We start from the raw sequence: 26,393 nt of genomic DNA, 5'->3' as shown, positions 1-26,393 counted from the left end.
GATTTAGCTACAAGTTACCTTTTCTATAAATGATTTCTGCCAGGCAAAAAGAGAGTTTCGATTTCAAATTATGCTGTTTTGTGGTGTGCTCTTATCAAGTAAAAAGACCGTTAGAGCCCATGTTGCGTGGCGTAGTATTAGTACTGTGTTTGAAGAATTACTGTGCTGTTTAACCCTACACGCGCGTGTTACACAACGACATAGTATACAGCATTTCTTGAATGGTTTGTCATCGAAATACAATACAACTTTGAGGTAGGGGTGTTGCGCGTTTTATGCGAACAGTGCGTGTAGCTATCATTCTTAATTCAGAAAGCGTAAAATTTCCTAGTTGTCAAAGTCTGCGCGGAACAAATCATAACACGAGAAACATCTTATTTCAAATCACAGCCGGAATGTTCACTTGTTAGGGCTTTGTACGTGTCTGCTAATCACGCTGATATCAAAACAAAGTCGGCGGCATTTCAAAAGACTGGCGGCCCGCGAGCGATTGTTTCGTCAACAAAGGCGATCGTGGGAAACGCGTGCCTTCAACAACGCAGGTCTGATGGCTTTATATCTTCGCATTTTCAATTACAAAACCGTAATGTTCAGATCCAAGGAGACTGGAAAACTAGATAATTCTAGTCGTCTTATTAGAGCAAAATGCCGGTAATGTAATCTAACTTGTGAAATGTTTCTATGCCCTCAATGTAATTATAATCTTATTTCTGCTGCGCCTACAGGAGACCTGTATCGTGTAACACAAACCAAGCTTGGTGTACGGACATTTACCATTCTCGTGCTCAGAAAAATGAACTTTGACTTGACATCAACAGAACCTGATTCAATGTCAAGTTGTCGCAAATTCAGTAATTCTAATCTAATTTGAAAAACAAAATGTGTAGCTATAATTCTAATTTTAATCTAATTTCGGAAAAACTTTGTAGCTGTAACTCTAATTCTAATGCAATTAGGAAAAGGGAAAATATTCTAGTTGTTCAAGGCCAAGTCCAGTTTTGCCCAAAAGCCAAATAATGAAAATCTGTCAAGAAGCAACACCAAGTAAGAAAGCTCAAATAAGAAAAATCTACTTGGTTCGTGACAATTTCGCTCATAAAAGGGACATAAACAGATCCAAAATACTTTCTACTTTTACAAAAGTGATAAAAAAGTAGTTTTGCGTGAAAAACTGTGGCAAAAAAGTAGAAATTGTGATGAAAGACATCAAATGGCTGATTTTATATCCAAGTCCAAATTCTGCTTTAAAACAATCTTAAATCCACATCTGATACAAATCCGGCCAAAATCATCAAATCCTGTTTTTTAAAATCAAAATTCATGATCATCTATGGTCTACGAAAAAGTATCAGAAAAGCAGCTCCCAAACAATCTTATACCCACATCTGATACAAATCTGTCCAAAATCCTCAGCTCTCGTTTATTTAAATCAAAATTCATGCGACGACACCTTGTCAAAAATCAACTAACCTGGGAGACAAATGCTCTTCATCTTGGATCGAAATTTCTTCCCCATAACATCACACGTAGAAGTAGCAATATCCGAACAAGTGAAAAATCATCTATCCCAGGCCTATTTTTGCTTAAAAAACCGATAACTATAAATCTGCGACTGGTAGACTGGGAATTTCATCTATTTCTTATAGTTTCCGAACTATTTAGACAACGACCAAAATCCGAGTTCAAATGGCATCTCAAGACCCAAGCCATTGTAATACTAGTACGCTGCGTTTGTACGCACGGGCATATAACACGAGTACGCGCAGACAACAGTCGTACGCAGCCGCGAAAGCTTTCTGAAACATGTCTGAGGCATGCAATTTCAAATTGCGGTGCATTGTTTTTCTCTGTGGGTATCATTTGTACTACTCTCCACTCCAATTGCAAGGATGGTACCATTCGGTGCCGAACATTCCGACGACCAGACAATCTATGGTTTTGGCCAACCTGTGACGGTCAATTTTGACCAAGGTTTTATCGGCGCCGATCTTTTTGTCCGACCACATTTCGCCAAAACTTCATGTCTTCATGTGACCCAGCGTGGAAGGGGTTGGCCTTGAGATACCTTGTTCCAGCACATGCTCACTGCACACTTCTACACTGAAGTACCCCAACGGTATTTTCCAGACAAATCAATGTCAGACAAATCTTATCATGAATTCAATCCCATTTGTGTGATATAAAGGCACATTATCATGATCACACCACATCTTAGTAACGACTTTTTACGTGTCTGGCTTGTTGGCTATAGTACACCCGACACAGTTACCTCGTACATCTGCAAACTATCCACAGAAAATCGCGCAAAGAAATTTTTTGTGTCAAAAGATTCAACAAATATTACATAGCCTACATATCAAAAGATGTGGCGCTGTCGGCGACCCAAAATTATACCGGTATTTTAAGAACCCCTGGATTCCAAGTAGAGCTGGTCAAAGTAGTTGGACGCAGTAGAAGTAGTTCATGTACAAGTTGAAGTAACGATGTAAATTTCTCTCAAGTACAAGTAGTAGTTGCGATTTACAAGTAACTCTAAATCGCCAGTATTCTGGGCACAGTTTTGATTAGAAAACTGTAAACTGTCACGCAGAAGTCTTATAAAATCATTAATTGAGCAAGTAGGCCAAACCTACTTGAGTTCTCAAAGAGAAAGTAGAAGCACTTCATTACTGACTGCCTCGTGATCAAAAGTCACTAGCCTCCTCGCCTATGAACTATCTCGTATAAATGAAACGTTGTGCGCTCCGACAAAGCCAAAACTCAATCAATACTCTCCAAAACCTCATGAATATTTCAGCCGCTCACTGTAGAAAACCAAGCAGTTCCTAAACCAGATATCAATTTTCTATCTCAAGTCAGAAGTTGGAAGCTTGTCCACTTGAGTAATGAACATTCATCAAATTTCAAACCGATTTTATAGTTTGGAAAGGATATTTTCCTTGAAAGTCTTCTTGGGGATAGAGAACTTTAATACACAATTGAAAAATATAATGATAATGAAATAAGCCCGAATATTTTCGGCTGACACTCGTCAGGGGTAATCGTCAGCGAGTAGTAGAGATTTCGAAAGGACTTTGAATCTAAACAATCGTATCATCATCATCATATGTTCATTGCTGTGAAAAATAATAATAATTCCGGGTAACGTTCGATTCGACATGATCCAAAAGATCACGTTATTGGGCACTGTGCATATTCGTCGGAAGGCCTTGAATGCAGCACTGGACTAAAATTACACTTGTGCGCGTAAATCACTGCGTAATTTCTGTAATTTCGATTCTTCATTCTCAATCATCTTTATTTACCTCTGCTCTGCAACCCTTTCCAATTCTTCATCTGCTGCAATTCTGTAATCTGACCTCTTCTTGTAGTGCATAGGAATAACAATTTGACTGCATTACTGAAATTTTTAAAATTTACTCTAAGCTCGCCATTTTCCTTAGGGGGCAGGTTGCTCCCCGGATTATGTGCGTATTTACCAGTTTAACTGTTAATAAATAATATAATATATTGATATCGACATATGTTCGGCTCGCACTCGTCAGGTATAATCGTAGCTGAGAATTTGAAAGAACGTCCGAATGCGTGTACTTCAATATCAATGTATTATTCAATTTGCAATCCAACAAATAGCAAATTTGTGTATCTTTCAAAAGAAACAGAACAATCAAAATCAACCAGTTTTTCTTGACCATGCGAAACCTCCTAGCCAAAAACCTCACTCCACATTTATTTGTGAATAAAGCAACAAAATTTGTTTGTGATTACCTGATTAGTGAGTAAGCCATTATTCACATATCAGCACTGACTTGAATAAAATCTATCTATATCTATATAATGTGTATCCTTCCTAACCCCCTTTTTGTTTTACCTTTATATTTTTTGACTGAGTTTGGCAGGGAGGTTTCGTCGGTCCGGTCCGAGAGCCACGCGTCCTCCCATTCTTCAGACGCTTTCTCTACAAAGAGATTATTTTTGAGATAGGGAATCGGAAAATTGTAACCAAATCACAAGGTACAATCTTTCTTTCATAGTTTTGACATAGTTTTGAGTCATTGAACAAGACGATTCAAGAAAATGAGTCAAGTCAAGTCACCAAAAAAATTGTGACTCGAGTTGGTCTAGTCATGAGTCAAGTCATTACAGTTCTTAAAGAAATGAAATTTGTAATATTGGAAGGTATATCTTCATTTGGAAGTAAACACCAATTTCGCATCTTTCTCAAAATTCGGATGCTTCTCTATTAATGAGTGGAATGATGCATAAAAGTTCGAACTGATTTGCCAGTTTACAATGTATATCTTAATTTGTGGGTATAGTAGAATGTAGCAAACCTCAAAATGGCAGTGGGCCTTAAGACGACCTTGTAGAACAGTGGTTCTCAAGTTTTCGGCAAATTTTTGTAAGGATTTCGAATAGAATGATGTATTGTGCAAATGCGAATCGATTTCATGTATGCTTGGATCCAGATCCAGTCGAATCCAAATCCAATCTGGATCCAGATACTGACAACAATCACAAATACTTCTCACCTGTCGATCGATCGCCAGATTTGTTTCTTTCATCAACAAAGGCGGCATTGGTCGGTCTGGAAGTGGGCCTGGCGTGCGAAGGGGTCAGGCATCTCGCTTTTGGTTCGAGCGCCTGGCATTGGCTGCTTGCAATGTTCTCAAAGTTTGTTCGTCTCCTGTCAACGATCGACTGTCGTTTCTCCGCCTTGTCTCCTTGCTTTGAGCTACTTTTCGAAGATCCAGGAGGAAAAGTGTTAAAAACCGTGCTTTTCGGAGATATCTTCACACTTTGAGCTTTCCTGACGGCTGGCGACGGTTTATTTGGCGGGATCGCGGGTTTTGAGCGCTTTGTAAGCTTCAAAATGTCAGTTTTTGGGGTTTGGGAATGTGTGGGGGTGATTTGCATAGCGTTGGGATCAGTGGAGATCGGCGTGGTCTGCTGAAAATATAAACATTGCTAATGCTATCCTAGGACTAAGAGCTAGTCTCAGTAATTGCAACCTTTTTAAGTCATCGTAAATGAAAACAACACAGAAAATGTATTCATAATTGTATTACATTGCTCACATCTCTGATCAGTAGAGCGATTATTTTTAAAAAAAGTCAAAATTAGGACTAAAAATGTCAAAATTGCTTACAAAGTTAAAACTGTTTTTGCAACCTGCATTTCGTTTGAATCGTAGATTTTGCACTGTCGGTGAACTTATCATTTGACATTTTACAGCTTGTAGCCTACTTTATGGGCCCACCGTTGTAGACGGCCCATTGTCTGCTCATTGTGAATCATGAACATTCAAATGAAACAAATAGGTGGACATGGTGTTATGCTCAACGTGTACCGCAATATCACAACTGAAGCAAGACTGCGTGGGCATTGCATGGTTCTTATATCAAGACGCGCATGATGAAAAATTGTGATGTAGACAGCATTGCCAGAATGAAGCAACGCGGTTTCTCACCAGCAGTGTACGCACAACTTAAGTGTTGTCAGCCAACAACTGCTGCTGTTGAACGTTCTTTCTCCATTCCTGGCAAGCTACTTAGTAAGGACAGACACTTTCTAGGTTTCTACCCGAGAATGTAGGAAAGTATCTTTCGTTGTTGTACTACAACAAATTTTGATTATTTCTACCATAATGTGTAATGTAGACTTACTGGAATTCGTTATAGGGTCAGATTTCGTTAAAATACTAGTTTTTTCAATGTAAAAATTTGTCAGTTTTTTTTCAGGGAAAACTACTTCGTAATGACAGACAGTTCCAACCAGAAACGAAAATAACTAGTACAATTCTAGCATTATGTGGGAAAACACCTAATTTGCATACGTTAGGTCAAATTTAGTCAAATTTAAGATTTTTCAGAGCAAAAATAGTCAAAATTTTGATTTTTTCGGTCAAAATTCTCCGTTTTTTAAGGTAAAAAAAAATCGGCCTACTCGTCAGTTTCTAAATAGAATCGCAGTAAAGCAGCAATGTCTGCTATCAGCCGCTATTCATGTATTCTCAATTTTTAATCTAGCAAATTAATGACTATAGTCTATTGCCAGGCACAACTTATTTTTGGCGCCTTCAAATTAACATCAAAAATAACTTTTCTAGAATAACTTCAGCATTTCTCAAGTTTCCTTTTTGACATTTTCGCCCATAAATGAATACTTCGGCAGCCGAGATCGCGCAAAAACAGCTTATTTAAAACAAAAACAGTTAAACCAAAAACATACAGTATACGCTCAGCGTCACAACAAAGGTCAAGAACAATTAAATTGACAATAATTTTGGGGTGCAAATTACCTCGAGACAAAATATTCGATGCTGCAATATTCACAGTCAAAATAAAACACAGATAACAATACAGCTTATCATCACAATTCAAAAGGCTTGCTGACACACTACCAAAGGTTAGTAAAGTGCATTCAAATTTAAATACATTTTTAATAAACCTCCGCCAGGCGGAGAAGCATTTAGGAATGCCTGTACAGACTGTACCTATTATACGTAGAGTTAATCTATATATATATATTTATATTCCTCCAATGTGTGCCAAAAATAAGAATGCTTGTCTGTATGTTGACTACAAATCTATCTATATAGCCTATAAACTGACAATATGCGGATAGAGTTGAATGCAGCCAAGGTCACGCCAGAACCCCGGCTTTACAGAATTGTTTACGCTTGATGGTTTCATTTAAAATTCTAATAAAACTTACTTTTTAAAAAAGACTACGTTTTCCGTATTCAAATGCCAAAAATAACTATGCCTGTCAATTGGTTACAAATAGGCTTCTTTACAGCAACAACAACACCAACCCAAAAATATACAGTTTATTCTTAGCATCTGGTTCATCGAATGCCAAAAATACAATGCCTGTCTTTTGGCAGGGTTGTAACGAGACGAGTCACAATTTTTGGAGGATTTTTTTGACTCTTGAGTCAAAATTATTAGCGAAATTTATTTGTGACTTGGTTAACTATTGCTTATAAATAGTATACCTCCCAACAACAAATGGAAACTAACTTGACCGTGAACGTGAACCCAGCTTTCTAAAGGCAGCAGTTGACAAGCCGCAAGACTCCCATTCAAATGAAAAATGCTGCAAACCCGAACATGCAAGCAGTATATGCACAGAAGCGACAGACATTCAGACACACAGACTGACTACACAACACACAACAACACATTCAAGTTACTTTTCAAAGCAAAGTTCATTGCTGACGAGGTAGGCAAGGAGAGTGTGACGTCACAATGACACGGACTTGATTTCTGTAGAGTCACCAAGCAAGAGACGAAACAACAGATTGAGTCGATATTGAAATATAAGAATATTATTCATACTAACATTTATTGTGATTTAATAATGAAGCAGTTTGAAACCTAGCGAGTTTTCAAACAAGGGTTGCAAGAAACCGAGAAGAAAAACAGATTCCAAGTCAATATGGAACTTTTTAAATATTTTTCATTATACGATTCATGATGAATTTAATACTGAAGCATTATGAAATCGATGCAGTTTTCAAACCATGGTCGCAAAAACTAATATGTGATTTCTCAAACAGCAGCAAAGCGCAAAGTTCATGCATTTCTCACCTGATTGTGATTCACAATCTGTCTTTAATGGTAAAAGAAAAGGAGAGATCACGGAACTGCATGTTATCAGAAAACGCGGGTCGAGCCTACTTTCATTACCGCAACAACATCAGTCTTGGCTACACTGTTTTTTTTTTTCTGATTTACATTAGATTAGAATTACAATCACTGATTACGAGAAAATAATTAGACAACTAGAATTATCTAGTCTCCGCTCTGGAGTTAGGGGTTAGGTTGGGGTATCATAAAATCAGGGTCAGGGATAAGGGTGACATGAATGCTTCCACTTTTTTGACCAATTATAAAGGATCTACTTATCACTGATGTTGCTGCGAATTAGAAAGTAAACCAGACCCTGAAAGGCTACCTCACCTTTTGCAGTTCTGCCGACACCTCCAACATGGCCGTGTTTGGTGAGGGAGGTTCCCTCAAAGTAGTGACGTCGCGCATGGTTCTCCTCCTGGGAGCGGGCAAGGGTTTAGCGTTATTGTTCGAGTTTGAGTTTCTCAGACTGGTTATGGTCGCCATTCTCGAAGTTCTCTCTTTTACGGGCTGAGGAGGAGACATAGTTTGGTCTGAGCTCTGAGTTTTGAGTCCCAAGCTTGGAGTTTTGAGTTTCGAGCTCTGCGTGTTAGGTTGTGGGCCATGAATTTCAAGTTCCGAGCTCTGACTTTGGAGTTGCGAGCTCTGAGCTTCCAGTTCAGAACTACGAGTTTTGGGTGGAGAGCTCCGAGTTTGTAGTTCCGAGCTCTGAGTTTTGAGTTTCGAGATCAGCGTGTTGGGTTGTGGGCCTAGAATTTCAAGTTGTGAACTCTGACTTTGGAGTTGCGGGCTCTGAGCTTCCAGTTCCGAACTCTGAGTTTTGGGTGGAGAGCTCCGAGTTTGTAGTTCCGAGCTTGGAGTTTTGAGTCTCGAGCTCTGCGTGTTAGGTTGTGGGCCATGAATTTCAAGTTCCGAGCTCTGACTTTGGAGTTGCGAGCTCTGAGCTTCCAGTTCAGAACTACGAGTTTTGGGTGGAGAGCTCCGAGTTTGTAGTTCCGAGCTCTGAGTTTTGAGTTTCGAGATCAGCGTGTTGGGTTGTGGGCCTAGAATTTCAAGTTGTGAACTCTGACTTTGGAGTTGCGGGCTCTGAGCTTCCAGTTCCGAACTCTGAGTTTTGGGTGGAGAGCTCCGAGTTTGTAGTTCCGAGCTTGGAGTTTTGAGTCTCGAGCTCTGCGTGTTAGGTTGTGGGCCATGAATTTCAAGTTCCGAGCTCTGACTTTGGAGCTGCAAGCTCTGAGCTTCCAGTTCAGAACTACGAGTTTTGGGTAGTGAGCTCTGAGTTTTGAGTTTCGAGCTCTGCGTGTTAGGTTGTGGGCCTAGAATTTCAAGTTGTGAACTCTGGCTTTGGAGTTGCGGGCTCTGAGCTTCCAGTTCTGAACTCTGAGTTTTGGGTGGAGAGCTCTGAGTTTTGAGGTGTGAGCCACTATTGCTAGAGTTCTCAATCAACGTTGATCCTTCAAGTTCCGAGCTCCGAGTTGCGAGTTCCGATCCACTACTGCCAGTGTTCTCATTTGACAGTGCTTCAATTTCAGAGCTTTGACTTTTGAGTCCCGAACTCATACTTTTGAGCTCTGAGTGACTATTGCTAACGTTCTCGTTTGATAGTTCTTCGGTTTCTGAGCTCTGAGTTTTGAGTTCCCAACTCTGAGTATTGACTGAGCTCTCACTTTTTAGCTCTGAGCTCCGAGTCTTGAGTCCCGAGCCCTGAGTTTTGAGCTCCGAGCTCTGCCTTTTGAGTTCAGAGCTCTGACTTTCGAGTTCAGAGCTCTGACTTTCGAGTTGCGAGTTACTATCGGTAGAGTACTCGTTTGATAGTAATTCGATTTCCGAACTCTGTTGTTGCTTGTTTTGATCTGGTTTCACAGTGATTGCATTGTCACAGTCTTGCTCGGAATTTGTTCTGTTTTTACAAACCTCACAGGAGACATTGTTCAAACCCTGAAAAATTGGGTAAGAATTCAGATTTACTCTTCCTGAATCTTAGCCAGAGGCGATCATCGCCAGGACTGCATTTCTACTCAAGTACAATTACAAGTATCAAGTAGTACTTCAAATGCGAGTAGAAATTAAAATTAAAAAACAATTACAAATAATACTTCCAATGGGATTAAAATTACAATTACAAGTAGTACAATCAAGAACAATTAGAAGTAGTACTTCAAATGGGAGGAAAAATTGAAGGTCTGAAAGTACTCGAATGACTGATACATTACCATTTTCATGGGACTTTTGCACAAATTTCTGCCGGTGGGACTTGTACACGACAAAAAACTAATTCTGAATTTAGACATAAAACTCACGGTGACCGATTCTAGCTCGGAATTTATTCTGTTTTTCGAATCGCCCCCGTAGGAGACATTGCCGTAAGCCGGCTCTTGATCGGTCGAGTCTGTGGGGAGTGGATCGCTCTGAAATTTAATTCATATTTCAGCTTTTTGGTCATGTTGTGGTTACTTGAAATGGGAGTAGAGATTCAGGTCTGAAAGTGATAGAGTTCAAAAATTAAATTTGGTTGTAGAGCACCTTTCGTTTCGCACACCTTCTGTATTTTGGGCTTCTTTCAAGTTATGAGACGGCTTCAGCTCAAGGGACGATTTTTTGGATTTTGTATTATTTATAAATTCTGCATAACAAAAAAATTGCACAATCTAAAAACCCACTCAAGCACAAGTGGATTGATTCTCAACGGAAAATCACATATTCCAGGCCTACTTTCGGCTAAAAAGCTAACAACTTCTCAAAATTTGAATTTGAATAAAATTTGAACATACACTTACCTTAACCATATGAGCGGGTTTAGGGGGTAATGGAGGGGGGTTCAACGCGGGTTTGTTCCTCGTAGGCTTTTTCGGCGCTCCCGGAGATTTCAGATCTGACGCCAATTCGAGTCTTTCCATGCTTTGTGACATCACAGCCTCGTTTTCAGCGGGAGGTTTCAACGGAATGATCGCTTTTGGAATCGGTTTTTGACTCGTTGGTAGGAATACATCCGAGTCGTTGATAGACATGTTTGAGTCGTGCATGTGGGAGAACCCCATCTATTGTAGAGATTTTGGGTATTAATTTCCCCTCAAGCACACGTAGGTTTCCAAGTAAACATTTTAGGCTCAGTTTGCTGACGGTCAACCAACTACTGTTTTTTGAGTACTTCTAGTTGTGGTAGCAAGTATTGAAAAGGGAGTAGTTCTAGTTTAAGTTGAATTTGAAGTAGATAATCCATGTTTTACTTTATGCGCACGTCACAGGTCAAGTGTGATACGAAAATATTTGAAAAACTCCCCGAAACTCGTTCCTGAGAAGTTATATGTGATAGCTGCAAAGACTTTTTAACAATCTTTGTTAAATTCTTACCCTTGACTGGCTTGACAGTATAATAGAGGTTACAGCAAAATATATAGCAAATAATAGCAATCAAGTTAGTGGTATCAGATGACTTCACTAGCTGCCTGCAGAAACTTCGATAGAATATATATATTTAATATCAAATAGGCAGCATTATCCTGAAACACGAAAAAATCAAACCACTTGATCAAGTAGCGCTGAGCAAGCAAGATAATCTCAAACCTGCGGAGATGATGGTTCGGACACCGAAGTTTTTCGTTCCGAGAGAGAATTGACTGGAAACATGTCGATCGAAGGGTGGTGTTGACGGACGGACCAGTCCTGGATAGACAGTGCGTCGGATTTTTTGCGGTGGGTCGCAAAACTGCGGAGAGAGCTCTTGCCGTGGAAACTGGACGACGAGGCAAGCCTGGGGAGCGACCTGAAAACAAGAAAATTTGGTGTAATTTTAACAAAATAGTCATACGACCCGACACATTCAATATGACTTATTCCAGTCTCGTAAATCAAGACCGATAATTGAAATATGAACATGTTTAGAGTGAAAAAAAATCGAGTATATTATGGTATACCTAAATATCAACCAAGAGTTTAAAAAGTGAGTTGAACCTGATTTAAACTCGATACTGGGCCGTGAACGTTATGGCACAGACTCAACCTTTTCTCCTTGACTTGAACTCAGACTTGACTACGTGGCTGATTGAATTTGACTCGAGTCAAAACTATAACAGTAGAATTGATTGGACAACGTGACGATTCTAGTTGCCGGTAATCAAATTCTAATCTGACTTGTGAAATGCTTACTTGCTTTAATTATAATCTATTAGTGAATTGTTTCTAAGCGATAATTTTAATTCTAATCTAATTTTTGGTTCGTCCGAAAATGCTTTAGGACTGTACAATGCTTAACAAGCCAGGCTCGTTGTAAAGACATTTGCCATTCTCATGCTTAGGAGAATGAGCTACGGCTTTATATGAATTCAACTTCATTCAATGTTCAAGTTTTCGCGAATTCATTAATTCTAATACAATTAGGAAAGCTGTCTAGTTATAACTCTAATTCTAATCTAATTTGGAGAAGCTGAAAATTTCCCAGTTGTCCAAGTCTGCTCGAGATTTTGTGTGATTGGTTCAAAACCCTGATTATGATACGTAGTAACCAACCTTGAACTTCTGGCTGAAGACGTTCTACGAAGCAGTCCTCCTTTCAGCCGACTTCGAGTCGATCCGAGTCTAAACGAAGCCGCGGGCGATGGTTTTCTGTTTAGCGAACTGCGATCGGCCAGGTCGGCTTCTCCAAAACTCCGAGAGAAATTTCGGTTCAAACTGGACGTCGACACTAAAGCCGGAGGTAGGGTTACATCAGGACTTGTACAAACTACTGGTCGAGTTTGTCAGCTAACTACAGTTTTTTGAGTACTTATAGTTCTGGTTGCCCATGTTGAAGATGCAGTAGTTCTAGTTGCGAGTTGTGAAAAGTCAGTAATTCTAGTTCTGGTTGCAGTTATTGAAAAGTGAGTAGTTCTAGTTCTATTCTAGATGGGGATTTTGAAAATGCAGTCGTTTGTACGAGTCTCATCACATCCTCCATATCTGCATAAAAAGCAAGATAATAACTCACCGGAAACATTTGCAGCGTCACGCAGCTTCATGGAAGCCTTCATTTCTGAAACAAATTCAGTAAATAGAAATTAAAGCTTGACACCTACGATATCGTAAAATCATTGCATGCAAACAATTAAGAATTTGAAGACACTTTTTCGGGGAGCAGCGCCTCGACAGCACTATCTCGTGAAGGGCTGCACCCCATCACCATGAAATTTACACAGCTGTCGGGTGTCGCTATGTTGTCAACAAAATATCACACATTGTAGTTCTACACCACACCACACAATTTGGATTTTACAAGCCTGCAACTCAGACCGTGGTATACCCAGATGAAAATTAGCAAAATATAGATCCAGACATTAGCTTTTCAAGAGTCATTTATGGTTTATGGTGAAGCGACATAACAAAATTTTGCGATGAGAAAAAACTATTGAATATTTTCGCACTAAAAGAAAATTACCAACAGTATGCCGAGTAAATTGAAATTTTCCATGTTTTACTTATTTTTTTTGGTCAGATAAGGTCATGACATCAGAACAGAGGTACCTTGTTTATATCTCTAACCAAAAACATTAATCAATAATATATTCATTCTGCAAATCAAATTAAAAATAAATTATAAATGGCATGAGAATTTGCAACGTCACGTGTTGCAAACTTCACCTTTGACGGTTTTTTTCGCCTTTCTCGGAGTCACCATGGCGACGGGAGGTAGCGGCTCATAATCATCGCCTTCTTGGATTCGATCTTCATGCAAAAAGTAGATTTTGTGAAATTAAAAGCACGGCCAGTGGTCGGATTCAAATTTTCTGTCAGCCTATTTTATCACAAATGACATATTTTTCAGCCGGTTCCGTCACAAAAGGTCGTGACGGTGACCAGCAGTCATACCATGCATATCTGGTTGTCAAGTAGAAGTAACACTATATATTTCTACGACAATACAAGTAGGAGTAGTGATGCAAAAGTATCTAAAAAGTAAGTTTTGCCTGAAATATGGAAAACTGCTCAAGCCAAAGTAGAAGTAGCGATTTCTAAGTTTACTACAGGGTTTCCATATCTTTAGATCCAAAAAAGAGGTCACTATTCGTATGTTACAAAAGATATACTAGCGGACGAGAAAACGTGTAATTGAAATATTTTTACAAGAAATATTGTTGGGTTGACCGTTTTTTCAGACAGCCTTGCCGTCAATACCGTTGAAATCCAGATTTGTGTCATTTTTTACTTGGCCTGGCTTTCAAAGCTATAAAGGAGGACGAATTGCAAAAAAGGAGGGCATTTGAGCGTCCTCGGAGAACATTTTTGATTTCTTGAATAACAAGGAGAAATCCTCCTAAAGGAGGGCGTATTGTCACCGTCAGTAGCAAAGGGAGTATTCCAGGCATAGTTTTGCCTTAAAAACGGAAAAGGATTCCAAAATCACAACCATTTCGGTAAGTATTGCAAGTAGGCAAAATCTAGTACAAAAAAGAACTCTTATACGGACCGGTGAGCTGATCACATAAAATTTCGGCATAATCCAACCACTGCGTCATGCATGCATAACAAATTATTAAAATGATCCCACAAGCCACACCACGGCCGATATCTCACCGACGATCAATTTCCCGATCTCCCTGGAAATTCGAGTGTCCAACTGCGACACGAGCTCCAACGCGGTGCGCCCGCCAGAGTCCTTGCAATTGGTGGCGGCCCCACGTTTTAGAAGGAGGCTGACCACTTCGCATTTGCCAAAAATAGCGGCTTCGTGCAGAGCAGTCCCGTTGGCCCCCTGCACAAAAATGGCGATTCGAGTCATAACGAGTCACATCCCACCGGTTTGACCTTTCCACAAGAGGCAAAACTAGTAACAATAAACAGAATCCAACCAAGCTGAGAGTTAATTTATCAACGAGAATTAAAGTTTCGATACTAGGCATTGTCTCAGAGTGTAATGAAGTAGGTATTGTCGAAAAAAAAAACACAAATTTATTTTTCTTGCGATGAAGACCTGACATTATATCTTTCAGGTGGCATATAAGGTACATATATGAACTTTCCACATCATTCATAACATTATGACGTCATAATGATTAATGCTCGAACACTCGACTCGAAGCCTAATACTCGAGTCAGAATCAGTTCACTCGATTTTGCCCAGGCCTAGGTATTTTCAGAAGATGGTGCAAATTGGTCCGAGTACTGAAATAAGTAATTCTACTATTTCCAAGTATTCAAGTACGATTTGACTACTTGCAGTGATTACTGAACTGGTCCTGTTTTCAGACTACTTCCATTTCTACTTGGACTGTTGTTTAGGTAAAACCACTTGCTATTATCTATTGCAGAGCTTCTTGCATTTACAGGACTTCAATATACAATTAAACAGTATATGCATATTGAATTGAACCCGAATATTTTCGGCTGACACTCGTCAGGAGTAATCGACAGCAACCATTAGAGACCATTGTGTATCAACAATTGTCACTTCGTGTTTCGTATAGCAGACCATAGTTTCGGGACAAGCTTGCATCACTTTTACGAGAGTCATAAAAACCACGTCGCAAAGATACATTTTGCAATTTTGAAAGCAGTCGAATCTGAACATGTGCTAAAATTATGTGACCTTCGACTAATCAACTTCTTTAAATTACTTACTTGGGAAGTCTACTTCTCTGATCTTCATTTCTACTTCTACCTGAGGTATAATTGGCATGTCTTGGAAATCGCTACTTGAACTTGAGTAGAAATTCATGATCGCTACCATTACTTCCAACTGAGTAGCAACCAGACTTGCAGTTTTTTCCAAATTTAGATTCGAAGTACAATTATAGCCTCGTTTTTTTTCAAATTAGATTATAATTATAATTACCGGTACTTAAATTGCGAAAATTTGGGCATCGAATTCAATTCAGTTTATATGGCAACCGTCTGTTCATCAATACTGACTCGCTCCGCACTATGCAGTTTTCCTGTTTCATTCACAGGAAAACCAGAAATTAGATTAGAATTACAGCAAAGAAATATTTCACAAACTAGACTAGAATCAGATCAAAGGCATTTCGCTCTAACTAGTGTAATTAGACAACCCGAATTATCTAGTTGTTCAGTTGACTAATTTGACCAGCCCCCACCCCCACTTACCACACGATCTATGTCAGCTCCGTGGGCCAGTAAAAGCTCGACCACTCCACGGTGTCCATTACGAGACGCCAGGTGTAGGGGGGTGAATCTCTCCGGCGAGTGGCCCAGAATCTTTGGATGAAAGGAGAGAATCATCCGGACCACGTCCAGGCGTCCGTACTGGGATGCCAGGTCCAACGCGGACTCGTCTCGAATATTGCGAATCTGAAACGGCAATCAAAACTAGGTGAGACTTGGAAACTAATAAAATTTTCAGCTTTCCAAATTAGATTAGCATTAAAATTATAGCTAACAGTTTTTCAAGTCAGATTAGAAATAGACTGATAGCTGCAGTTTTTTATTCAAAATCAGATAACACTTACAATGACAGCCAGAGTTTTTTTCCAATTCAGATTGATTTATAATGATAGCTACACTCCTACACAGTTCTTTCCAAATTAGATTACAATCAGAATGATAGATACAGTTGTTTTTTTCAAATTACATTAGTATTAGAATGAAAAGTTTAGCTTCAAATTTTTTCTAGATCAAAATTAAAACGATAGCAGCACAGTTTCTCTTCAGATTGGATTATAATTACTGAATTCGCTAAATCTTGGAAATCGAATTGAAAAATCGAGTTCATTTTCATAAACATAAGAATGGCAAATGTCTGTACATCTGTGGTATTTTCACAAAAACCAGATGTCAGATCAGAATTAAAATTAGCGCATAGAAACATTTCACAAATTAAATCACCGCAATTTCTCTCAAATTCTGCTAACGAGACAACTAGAATTATCTAGGTGTAGTAATCTGTCTGTAGCAGATATGAGCCCACCTGTGGGTCGGCATGATTTTCAAGTAATACTTTCGCAGCATTCGCATGCCCGTGCTGTGCAGCGCAATGCAACGCCGTCTCTTGATCACCGTTCTGAAATAAAGCCTTGTAAATTTCCAGTCTGAAAATCAATTTTTAATCACTTCACCTGCTCGTTGATGCTGGCAAAGTTAGGTCCAGTGGCTAACAGAAGGTGAACTATTTCAGAGTAGTCATTCCAGGCAGCCAGATGAAGAGCAAAGCTTCCCTTAGTATCTGGGATGTTGACGGCGGCGCCCGCATCAAGCAAGATTTTCACAATTGTGCTGAATCAAATATGCCATACTCAATTTATTTTCGACTCAAATGATGCCAGACTTGTACAAGCCACCACTCTAGTCAGTTGGCGGTCAACCAACAAATCCTGCTTATTTCAGTAGTTCCAGTCAGGTTTGTAATTAATTACTCGAGTCATGACTCGACTTGAGTCTAACTCGAGTCACGATTTTATACTGACTCGACTTGAATCGAGTCAATTTGTGTGTTGACTCGACTCGGACTCGAGTCTTAAAACTATGACTCGGACTCGAACCTCTGCTTCATGGCTTGGACTTGACTCGGGGTGAATTGAAAATGACTTGACTCAAGTCAAAACCATGAAAGTGAGATCGACTCGTGACTCGTGGTTTGGGGGCGATCCCTCAGATTTCAAATTTGTGCCGATGTTCATAATGAAAAGTCAACCCGATGCCGATAAAACAAAAATGAATTAGTTGCTTCGGAATGCAATTTAGTAGGTAGTTAGTTAGTTGCTGATTTTATAGCTTACCGGGACTGACGTTGCCGAGAAATTTATACCTGTTCATTTGCATAAAAGGACTGCATTGCATATATTGCATTCTCGGTAATGTCCACTCTCGGTACTGGCTACTTGATGAAATTGTTAGGCTACCTAATTTAAGCCTACACACAAAATTTGGTTCAATTCCAACTAGTAGCCGCTTTGCTACCATAGAAGAAAGTTTCTATATATTATATAAAAATGAATAAAAAAATTGAGAATTTTCTGTTCACCCCATGAAAGTGTAAGGCTGTCTATAGAAACGATGTTCACCAAATTTGGTTCAATTCCAACGAGTGGAAGCGAAGTTATTGCCGCCGAAAAATTTGGATTCAATAAAATAGTATTTACGATGGACACCACGATAATTGATAATTAAAGAATTGGCCACCGTACATACTATTTTATTCATAATTCAAATTTTTCAACGGCAATAACTCCGCTTCTACTGGTTAAATTAGGTAACCTAACAATTAAATCAAGTAGCCGGTACGATTTGAGAAAAAAAGTAGTTTTTGAAGAGCCCTAGTGTATATTTTTGGTAATGTCCATTCTCGGTAATGGCATTCTCGGTAATGGTTTTCCCGGTATTGACCGGACACCCTTCTTATTACATTATAAGAGTATCAAAGATGTGTGAAGTTCAATTTTGTATCCTTTATATTAGGCCTACCACAGAGAATATAACGCCAGCTCGACATAGCATTAAAGATTATTTGGCATTCTTTCAAGCATAACTATTTCCTTGCCCATTGTGACAAAATATGTGACAATGCTGCGGGTTGATCACGACTTCACAGATATCTCATTTCTACGAAAACGCCGAGCTTTGTACTAGTTGTTTTGGATGATAGTATTGAAACTATAAATTCAGTTGATAAATTAGCTCTTAATGGCAAAAAATGTATAATTTCAGTGCTAGAGAGAATCATCTTTTACTATCGTAACACGGAGTGACTTTGAAACTGCCGGGTGACTTTGACCAAAAACCAAAATTCGTTTCCATTGCCAACATCGAACAAGATATCACTGTATGAGTATTTTGAGCTGTTGTTTATGAATGATCTGCATCAATAGAGTGCTTTTATGGCAAATTTGATGTATACAACAACATTTTAACAGACTTGAACACCTTTTTATAGTGACAGGTGAGGTAAAAAATTCCACCCCAAATTTTATATGCTGTAACTACGGTACAAAGAAAGCATTTGAGGCGTTTTCCTGTCATTTGCCGACAAAGGCCATGCACATGACAGCATTTATTGGTTTTCCTGTTCGAAATCACAGTTCATTACATCAAAATTCACAAAATACTTTGGCTGACCAATTTTTTCATTTTTTTTTTAATTTCTGGGGTGACTTTGACCAGCTATTTACAGTCAGCTAACGCGAGTATTTTTATATTAAGATAAGTCTCAGTATCAGTATCATTAAAAATAATTGAAAGCAAAGGAAATATAAAAATATAAAAAAGCAATGGGAAGCATCTGAAGTCACCATAATGCTAGCCTGCTTCATCACTAGATTTGGAGATGAAATTAGCTGACAACTGCATACCGTTAACAAATTTTGGGCTTCCTATTATTAACGAGTGGTTTTTTACAAATATTGTCAAAAGACCTAATCGATTACATGACATCATCATCATTGGTTTATTAGCAATTTTATCAGTTCAATACACCACAAAAATGCGATACAATGAAAAGACAGGAAGATGTCGAAGCAACAAGGAGTAGTCTATGGAATCTGACACCCACCTTGGCCTAGGCGATGTAAAGAGGAGGCATGCACACTGAATGAAAGTAAAGAAGATAGTATAGAAAAAGAATGCGACAAGAAATAGGGCGGCATGTCATGGGAAGCGAGATCGATAGGTCAGTCGTGGTCCGGTAATCTTGAGGATGGACTGTATTTATTTAGTAGGAATTGCTTGTATTTCGACTTGAATGTGGACATGCTCGTCGACTGTCGGATGGCCGGCGGGATACTGTTCCACACATCAGGTCCGGCATATTTGATGGAGCGATGATCTTTTCGGTCGATCATATGATATTTGGACGATGTGGACGCGCGTGTGTTGTACTTGTGCGCTTTCGATTCAGACATGACTACTATGACGGTTGAAAAATTCAAACAAAACTGTTCATATCAGACCGGGTCAAGGAATTTCTGCTAAGCATTGAGTCATTAACACAAAGGCTGTGTACAATTATTACTTGCAGGTGTCACAACCAATTATACCCAGGAATATATCCACCATCTAACCAACCAGCTTGATAGTGCAGCAGTGTGCCACTTCTGGATTGATATTTTGTTTGTAAAAGCCCATACTGGACCAAATTCAACATTTCAGCTTGTTTGCTTGGCGCGAATGACTTATATTTGTCGGAGTATTGTAAAAAAATGGTGCTCGGCTAAAGCCACCCCATCCACGGGTGACTTTCCCCACCACAGAAAAATTCAAAAACGTAATCAAAAACTTGAAAATAATATTTTGTTTCAGGTTTAATCTATATATAGCTGTAGTCCATCCAACAGAATAGCAAAGCCAAAAGGCAGAACATCATGTCATATCATAAAATAATCTAGCATGAGCGTGAAAAGTGGTACAAAGTTACCCCGTGTTACTCAATCATTAGTATCAATACTCCAATCATTGCGAGATAGAAAAAATGACAACATTGTTCTCTAGTTGACAGCTGTAAATATTTCAAGAGATATTATCCTCACCTATGTCCATTCAAAGATGCGTGATGTAGAGGAGTGTATCCGGACTGATCTTGGCAATTAATGTACGCTCCAACTCTGATGCTGATAACATGTATAGAATATTCCAGTTACACGTATTTCATAAAAATGGCTACAATCGCACTGATGATGCCCATATTTAGCAGAAAGAACATCATTTCTGATGAAACTGTTACGAAACACTACAACTACAAATTAGACACAGGCACTGGTGAAACATAGCATGATGCACTACACGCAATGCTGTTAGTTGTTCTTCAAACTGTAAAAAAACGTACGCCTGTCATCCAATCAGAATAGGCCTATCCAAAAATTCCTACTTGAAGAGTCTTTTCAAAGTCGCATTCCGTCTGGTACATAAATTCAAAGGAGATAGAATTAAAGCTATTCATCGATCAGGTCACAATTCTTTCACCAATATCGGAAATTTCTAGTCGTTACAAATAAAGAAAACTCACCCCAAACTTGCAGCTAGAGAACTTGATTTTGATTTAGGAAACAGTAATTTCTCAACGGCAGAAAAATTCCCGATTCTAGCAGCTTCCAGCAGTTCCTGGTCCTTTCCCATAATTTCGAGTTGGTCACTTCATTTTCAGCTCATTTTCTAACAGATTCGTAAGCTAGAAGTATACTGGCACTATTAGCGACAGAAACTCGGCTGGTAAGAGCAGCACTAATAGAACGAAAGTAACAATGAGTGAAGCTCATCAGATTACTCACTATAACCAGGAACTGATCCGCCCACATTAAACAATAAACACTTTTAGAACTACGCATCGGTGGTGATCTTTTCAAATTTAAGAGTGATCTAATAGGTCGATATATTATATATATCTTACCTATACTTAAATATACATATTGCAAAGTATGATAGGGGAAGAAGGCGCGTATACAGGAAGTAATTATAGTGATAACTTCCACTTTGAAAACGTCGCGAATCTCGAAGCAATCTCATGTAAAATCGTAACCGCCTAATATCTGCAATGGTCTGTTCTAAAGTCTCTTGCTTCCGAATAAACCCATATTATCTCTATCCCCGCCCCTAAACCCATGGGTACACTTGGCCAGTCTCTCTCGTTAGTCATCTATGGTCGTTCGCAGCCGCGGCCGACGGCGACGTTAAAATCAAGAGCGACTAAGCCGATAGACAGACAGACAGACAGACACTTATTTATTCGTTAAACATAAAATTTGATTAGAGGTGACGATATGATCTTTAAATGCCTAAGAGTTACTCGTCCCCTCCATGACAGTGAAGTAATCGAGTGTATTAATTGCAGGGTTGTAACCAAGTCACATGGTTCCGAGTCACGAGTCAATCATACTTTTGTGGTTTTGACTCGAGTCGAGTCGAGTCATTTTCTATTCATCACAGACTCGAGTCCGAGTCCAAGTCTCCGTTTAAAGGGTCAAGTCCGAGTCATGGTTTTATGACTCGAGTCGAGTCCAAGTCACAGTATTGAAGTCATGTTCAACTCATGTTTTCAATCCTGCTTGGGTGATATCGAATTCCCTGTTTGCGAAACATGCTCATTTTGTCCCTATCAGAGTCTTGGCACGTGTTTATTTAGGCAGATAACGGACAGGTCCTGGCCTCATTTACCGATGCTAAAGATAACTTTACTTATCTTAGAACTTAAAATCAAATATCTCTCTTGTCAGTCTGATACATCACCAATACAAGCATTCAGTTTTTATTATGAACACATCGACGATAGCTCACGAATAGCTTATAGAGAACCAACGAATTCACGTCTACATAGGCCTACTATCTGATAGAGAACCAACAAATTTTACGTCAAGATACTAGTTGATAGAGAATCAATAGATGCATGTTTATGTAGAGGTATTTACAACATGCCAGCATGCTGTAAAAGCGTGCATGCAACTATGTGCACTGTGCAGTGACAACAGAACAGATACCTTTTGATTATACTAAAGGTTTTCCCAATTGCATTACCGACTACATCGCAGTTACAGCATTGGAGAAATAATTGTACAATGGGGCTGTTCAAAAACATTTTTTCAAATTTTCTGGCTACTTCTTAAAATTGCTAGATTGCCTAAAAATCAAATTTGGCTCAATTCCAACCAGTAGAAAGCAATGCTATGAAAGAAAATTTTAGACTAATTACAAATAGAGATTTTCGATCTTTACCGGCTATCTCATGATATTGTTACATTCTGTAAAAATATGATTCATAGCAAATTTGACTCAATTCCAACTAGAAAAAGTGAAGTTATTAGAGTAGAATGTTTTGGATATGAAAAAATAGTCGGCTTACTACTATGTAATTATATTATATGAAAGAATTTCTCACTAAAATACTCCATTTATTTTCAAATCCAGAATATTATCCTCGCAGATCATTGATTCCACTTTTTTCAAATTAAGCCAGATTCAGTGTTCCTTTCATGCAACATAACAATTTTATCATGTAACCACCCAGTAAAATAAAAAAGAAGTTATTTTAGAACAGCCATATTGTACAAACATCACACAACATTAGCCATTCATTATTACTCACGTGCACAATGCACATACCTAACAAAACGTCAAATGGACGAAGGGCATTGTGTGTTTTCACAGACAGCAGATCAAATCAATGAGTTACACCTCAAAAATACTAATGTGGAAAGGAGATCCTCGAATATGTTGAAGCGGCATGGCCGTAGAATGAATCCACATCTACTGAATACACGTTCCACTAGTGCACTAGATGCAGGAATTGACAAGCTTTTTTGAACCACACTGAAGAGCATTGAATACTCATTCTTTCTAGTCGCCCAAAAATGCAAAGAATCATCGCCTTCAAATCTACACATAAGCTTATCAGTCTCTTCACCATCTGAGTCATTTCATTGGCTCTAATTGAACTTTGATTCAATTGTTTGCTTGTATAATTGAAAAGTCTTGAGTACTTTAATTGCGGAGGATCTATTACCTCTTCATCACTGGACGATTTTGTACAATGCATTGATACTATGTATCATTTTCTGTTGTTTTTACGGCGGCATATCTGATATATCAGACAAGTGCAACGAAAGCAGTGGTGACAAATAGCGATGTCGGCAGAATTCGTCGGATGCGTTGATCTAGCCATTATGATTCGCAAATTTCTTCATCTTCAAGTCATATAAAATAAGCCGAGTCAATGACTTGGGTCGAGTCATGCGTAATGACTCGAGTACAAGTCGAGTCAATCCAAATATTGACTCGAGTCGAGTCGAGTCATTTTCCCATTTCAAGAAAATGACTCGAGTCAAGTCGAGTCATAAAAAAATCGTGACTCGAGTCATTACAACCCTGATTAATTGTAAAAATATATAACAGTGGACAGTTTGTAAAAGAGAAGAAAATAATAAACACAAATAACAAAGATGGTAGCCATGGTCATAGGCGCCGAGTTACGGGGTGGCAGGGTGGCGCAGCCACCCCATGACACAATTATGGGGTGGCGGCCATCCCATGCAAAATGCTTAAACGCCCGCCTTCTAATCTGTCAATTAGCGAGTCCGTGATATCGCGTAAATGCCAACCATTCACCATTAACCGATGCGCCCGTGAATAATTGAATACTCACCTTCTTCGGCGACGACGAACTAGTGCTTAATCACTAATAATCATACAATCGAAGCGACCTCGTTGACGGCGTCGATATCGACACGCTTGCGCCGAGAAACACCATCTCCTCTCTTGACCAGGCGAACGAATTCACGTTCTACTTCTCTCAATTAAGTTGTATTTGCGCGCATATTCGTTTACAAAATAATTCTTGAGGACCTGTGTGTGGAACAGTATCCCGCCGACCATCCGGCAGTCGACGAGCATGTCCACATTCAAGTCGAAATACAAGCAATTACTACTAAATAAATACAGTCCATCCTCAAGATTACCTGACCACGACTGACCTATCGATCTCGCTTCCCATGACACGCTGCCCTATTTCTTGTCGCTTCCTTTTTCCATACTGTCTTCTTTACTTTCATTCAGTGTGAATGCCTCCTCTTTACATCGCCTAGGCCAGTGGTTCTTAACCTTGCCTCCAGCACCCCCCAGGGGGCGCTGGCGATCTTGAAGGGGGGCGGAAACGCTCAGGGGGCGATATGGGGGGCGCTGGGCTCAGGGGGGCGGTATGGGGGGCGCTGGAGAAAAATGGCTTCGCAGTAGATGATGTGGTGATAGAACATATCCTTAATGAGTATATTCAGAGCAAATTACCACCGAAAACTTCGTTACATATAGCCTTCAAAATACATATAGGTTTAATTGTCCATGGGCGCCTAAATGACTGACACCGAATGTTCCTGTCTTGGCAATCTGAACCCCAGAAGACGAATTCCATCTGGCAGGGAAAAATTATATGTCAGTGAAGAAATACCAATCTGAAATCGTGTGCGTCTTTTAGTTTAGTACGATTGGGCGATAGGGATATTCCTGTTGGGCGATATCCCCGTTGAGCGATTCTATATTTTTTGATATTGCAGACAGGTGGTCACGAAATAACATCATGCAACGAAGTCATACCAACGGGTTCGCCCGCCCGAATATGTTTAATTATTAGTAACGGGCCCTACAGTTTCCAAGAAACCTCACAATGATCGCTTTAAGTTTTGATGAGTCTGCGCACACTCAACAACTCACTGCGCCGACCCTTGGACAACAGTGCGTAACGACTAAAAAAAGGTCATAACCTCGGATTTGTTGTGCGCAACGTAGATTTTCTGTGCGCAGAGACCGTGTCAGCACTGCGCACGTGCGCAGCTTAGAGGGAACATTGCACCTCACTCAGCTCTACCGGTAAATGTGTTTACGTGAGCAGAGAGAGCATAAAAATTGATCTCAATTTACATGCAATTTCTGATGATATTGACCAATTCAATCATTAATTAGTGAAATTTTTCGCACTTCGTGCGAATAGGCGAGAATAGCTGCCTCAGTAAATGGACACTCAATGTAGATACCAAATGGGCTATCAGCAAATAGCGGACAGCCTAATGGGGGTCTGGGAGTGAAGTCCCCAGGAAGTTTGGTTTATCACCCGATGGGGGCCCAGGACCAACGTTTTTTGTTTTGGGGGGGGCTGACAAAGTGCTGTTACGGCCCTGGTAACGAATAATTGTACCTGTGGGCACGCCCGAATATGTTTAATTAATAATTACGTGCCCTGTATTTTCCTATACAACAGCTCACTCAGTGCCGCTGGTAAATCTGAGTACGTGGGCTGAGAGGAGCGACTTATATATGAAATTACCACCTATTCATTCATGCATTATGGAAAATTTTGGTACCTAGGGCGACCAGGCCACACAAACTTTGGTGACCATCAAAATCACGCTATGGGGTTCGTGGGGGCGAAGCCCTCAGTAGTTCGGTTTATCACGCTATGGATGCGCAAGGCAATCGTTTTTAGGGGGGTTAACGAAGTGCTGTTACGGCCCTCCCTCTTACTCATTGTCTTTATTACATTTCTTACAATATGAAGTTGGGAGGGCGCTGGAGCACGATAATTTTTGAAAGGGGGCGCTGGAAGAAAAAAGGTTAAGAACCACTGGCCTAGGCCAATAAGGTGGGTGTCTGATTCCATAGACAACTCCTAGTCGCTTCGACATCTTCCTTTCTTTTCATTGTATCGCGTTTTTGTGGTGTATTGAACTGATAAAATTGCTAATAAACCAATGATGATGATAGTTTCGTGATAGTCTTTTTAATTGGAGCGCGATCGCGAAATAGGAAAGTGGGTTTGTGTATGCCTTCGAAGAGAAAGTCATTCCTGCGCAAAGTGCGCAATGCGCATATTCATTACTCTAACAAGGCTTTTGCTAACTTTTATCTGGAAATGCAATATTGCTGCTCAAACGTCGTTATAATGGGCAAAATTGTCGCGATGTCAGACTAGGAACCTCATTGTGCTGTACGCAAGCTGAGGAATTAGTGATTAGAAGCGCGCATTCTCGTTTGCTACCATGGCTGTAGGCTACTACTTCTTGTCTGCTTTATACGTTCGTATTCCCTCGATGTCACTTGTCGGTGTTTGATTTGTTATTAATACTGCGCATTGTGCAATACATGGCGTTGAATTACGTTGTCAAATATTGATGCAACAAGAGATTCTCTGTGGCGCAAATTCTGAATTTATTCGATTAGTTTGAGCGGGAACCTTCTATGTTCCAATAAACTTCATTGCTGGACGGACTCTATCGGGCGCAACCATATCGCGGATCGAATCTCAAACCATCGGGATTTGTATTCCCATTAATAAGGTTGCGGCATGCACCCATATTGCTCTTG

General features: G+C 39.6%; 1 protein-coding gene across 9 annotated transcripts in view; it reads right to left on the bottom strand.

Moving 5' to 3' along the window:
* Positions 1–20,771, bottom strand: part of LOC145447280 (uncharacterized) — a 39,136-nt gene extending 18,365 nt beyond the window's left edge. Inside the window, exons 1-19 of one of the 9 annotated variants that reach the window (XM_080325706.1) lie at positions 20,560–20,770; positions 20,422–20,451; positions 20,084–20,164; positions 16,682–16,838; positions 16,534–16,626; positions 15,714–15,917; positions 14,184–14,361; positions 13,251–13,334; positions 12,601–12,645; positions 12,144–12,318; positions 11,202–11,400; positions 10,415–10,675; positions 9,938–10,045; positions 8,525–9,575; positions 8,337–8,377; positions 7,968–8,168; positions 7,596–7,613; positions 4,533–4,950; positions 3,872–3,958 (exon numbers count right to left, since the gene is read on the bottom strand). In XM_080325706.1, coding sequence (XP_080181832.1) covers positions 3,872–3,958; positions 4,533–4,950; positions 7,596–7,613; positions 7,968–8,168; positions 8,337–8,377; positions 8,525–9,575; positions 9,938–10,045; positions 10,415–10,675; positions 11,202–11,400; positions 12,144–12,318; positions 12,601–12,645; positions 13,251–13,334; positions 14,184–14,361; positions 15,714–15,917; positions 16,534–16,626; positions 16,682–16,838; positions 20,084–20,164; positions 20,422–20,451; positions 20,560–20,669 — 3,541 coding nt within the window. In that variant the 5' untranslated portion in view covers positions 20,670–20,770. Of the gene's footprint in view, positions 1–3,871; positions 3,959–4,532; positions 4,951–7,595; positions 7,614–7,967; positions 9,576–9,937; positions 10,046–10,414; positions 10,676–11,201; positions 11,401–12,143; positions 12,319–12,600; positions 12,646–13,250; positions 13,335–14,183; positions 14,362–15,713; positions 15,918–16,533; positions 16,627–16,681; positions 16,839–20,083; positions 20,165–20,421; positions 20,452–20,559 lie in introns of all 9 variants that reach the window. The other 8 variants (XM_080325703.1, XM_080325705.1, XM_080325698.1 and 5 more) reach the window with 8 other exon arrangements.
* Positions 20,772–26,393: the final 5,622 nt, after the last annotated feature.

Source organism: Botryllus schlosseri, chromosome 9 (assembly GCF_051294905.1).
Source record: "Botryllus schlosseri isolate E-star chromosome 9, Bs_hap1, whole genome shotgun sequence".
NCBI lineage: Eukaryota > Metazoa > Chordata > Ascidiacea > Stolidobranchia > Styelidae > Botryllus > Botryllus schlosseri.
This window is presented reverse-complemented; position numbering and strand designations above follow the sequence as displayed.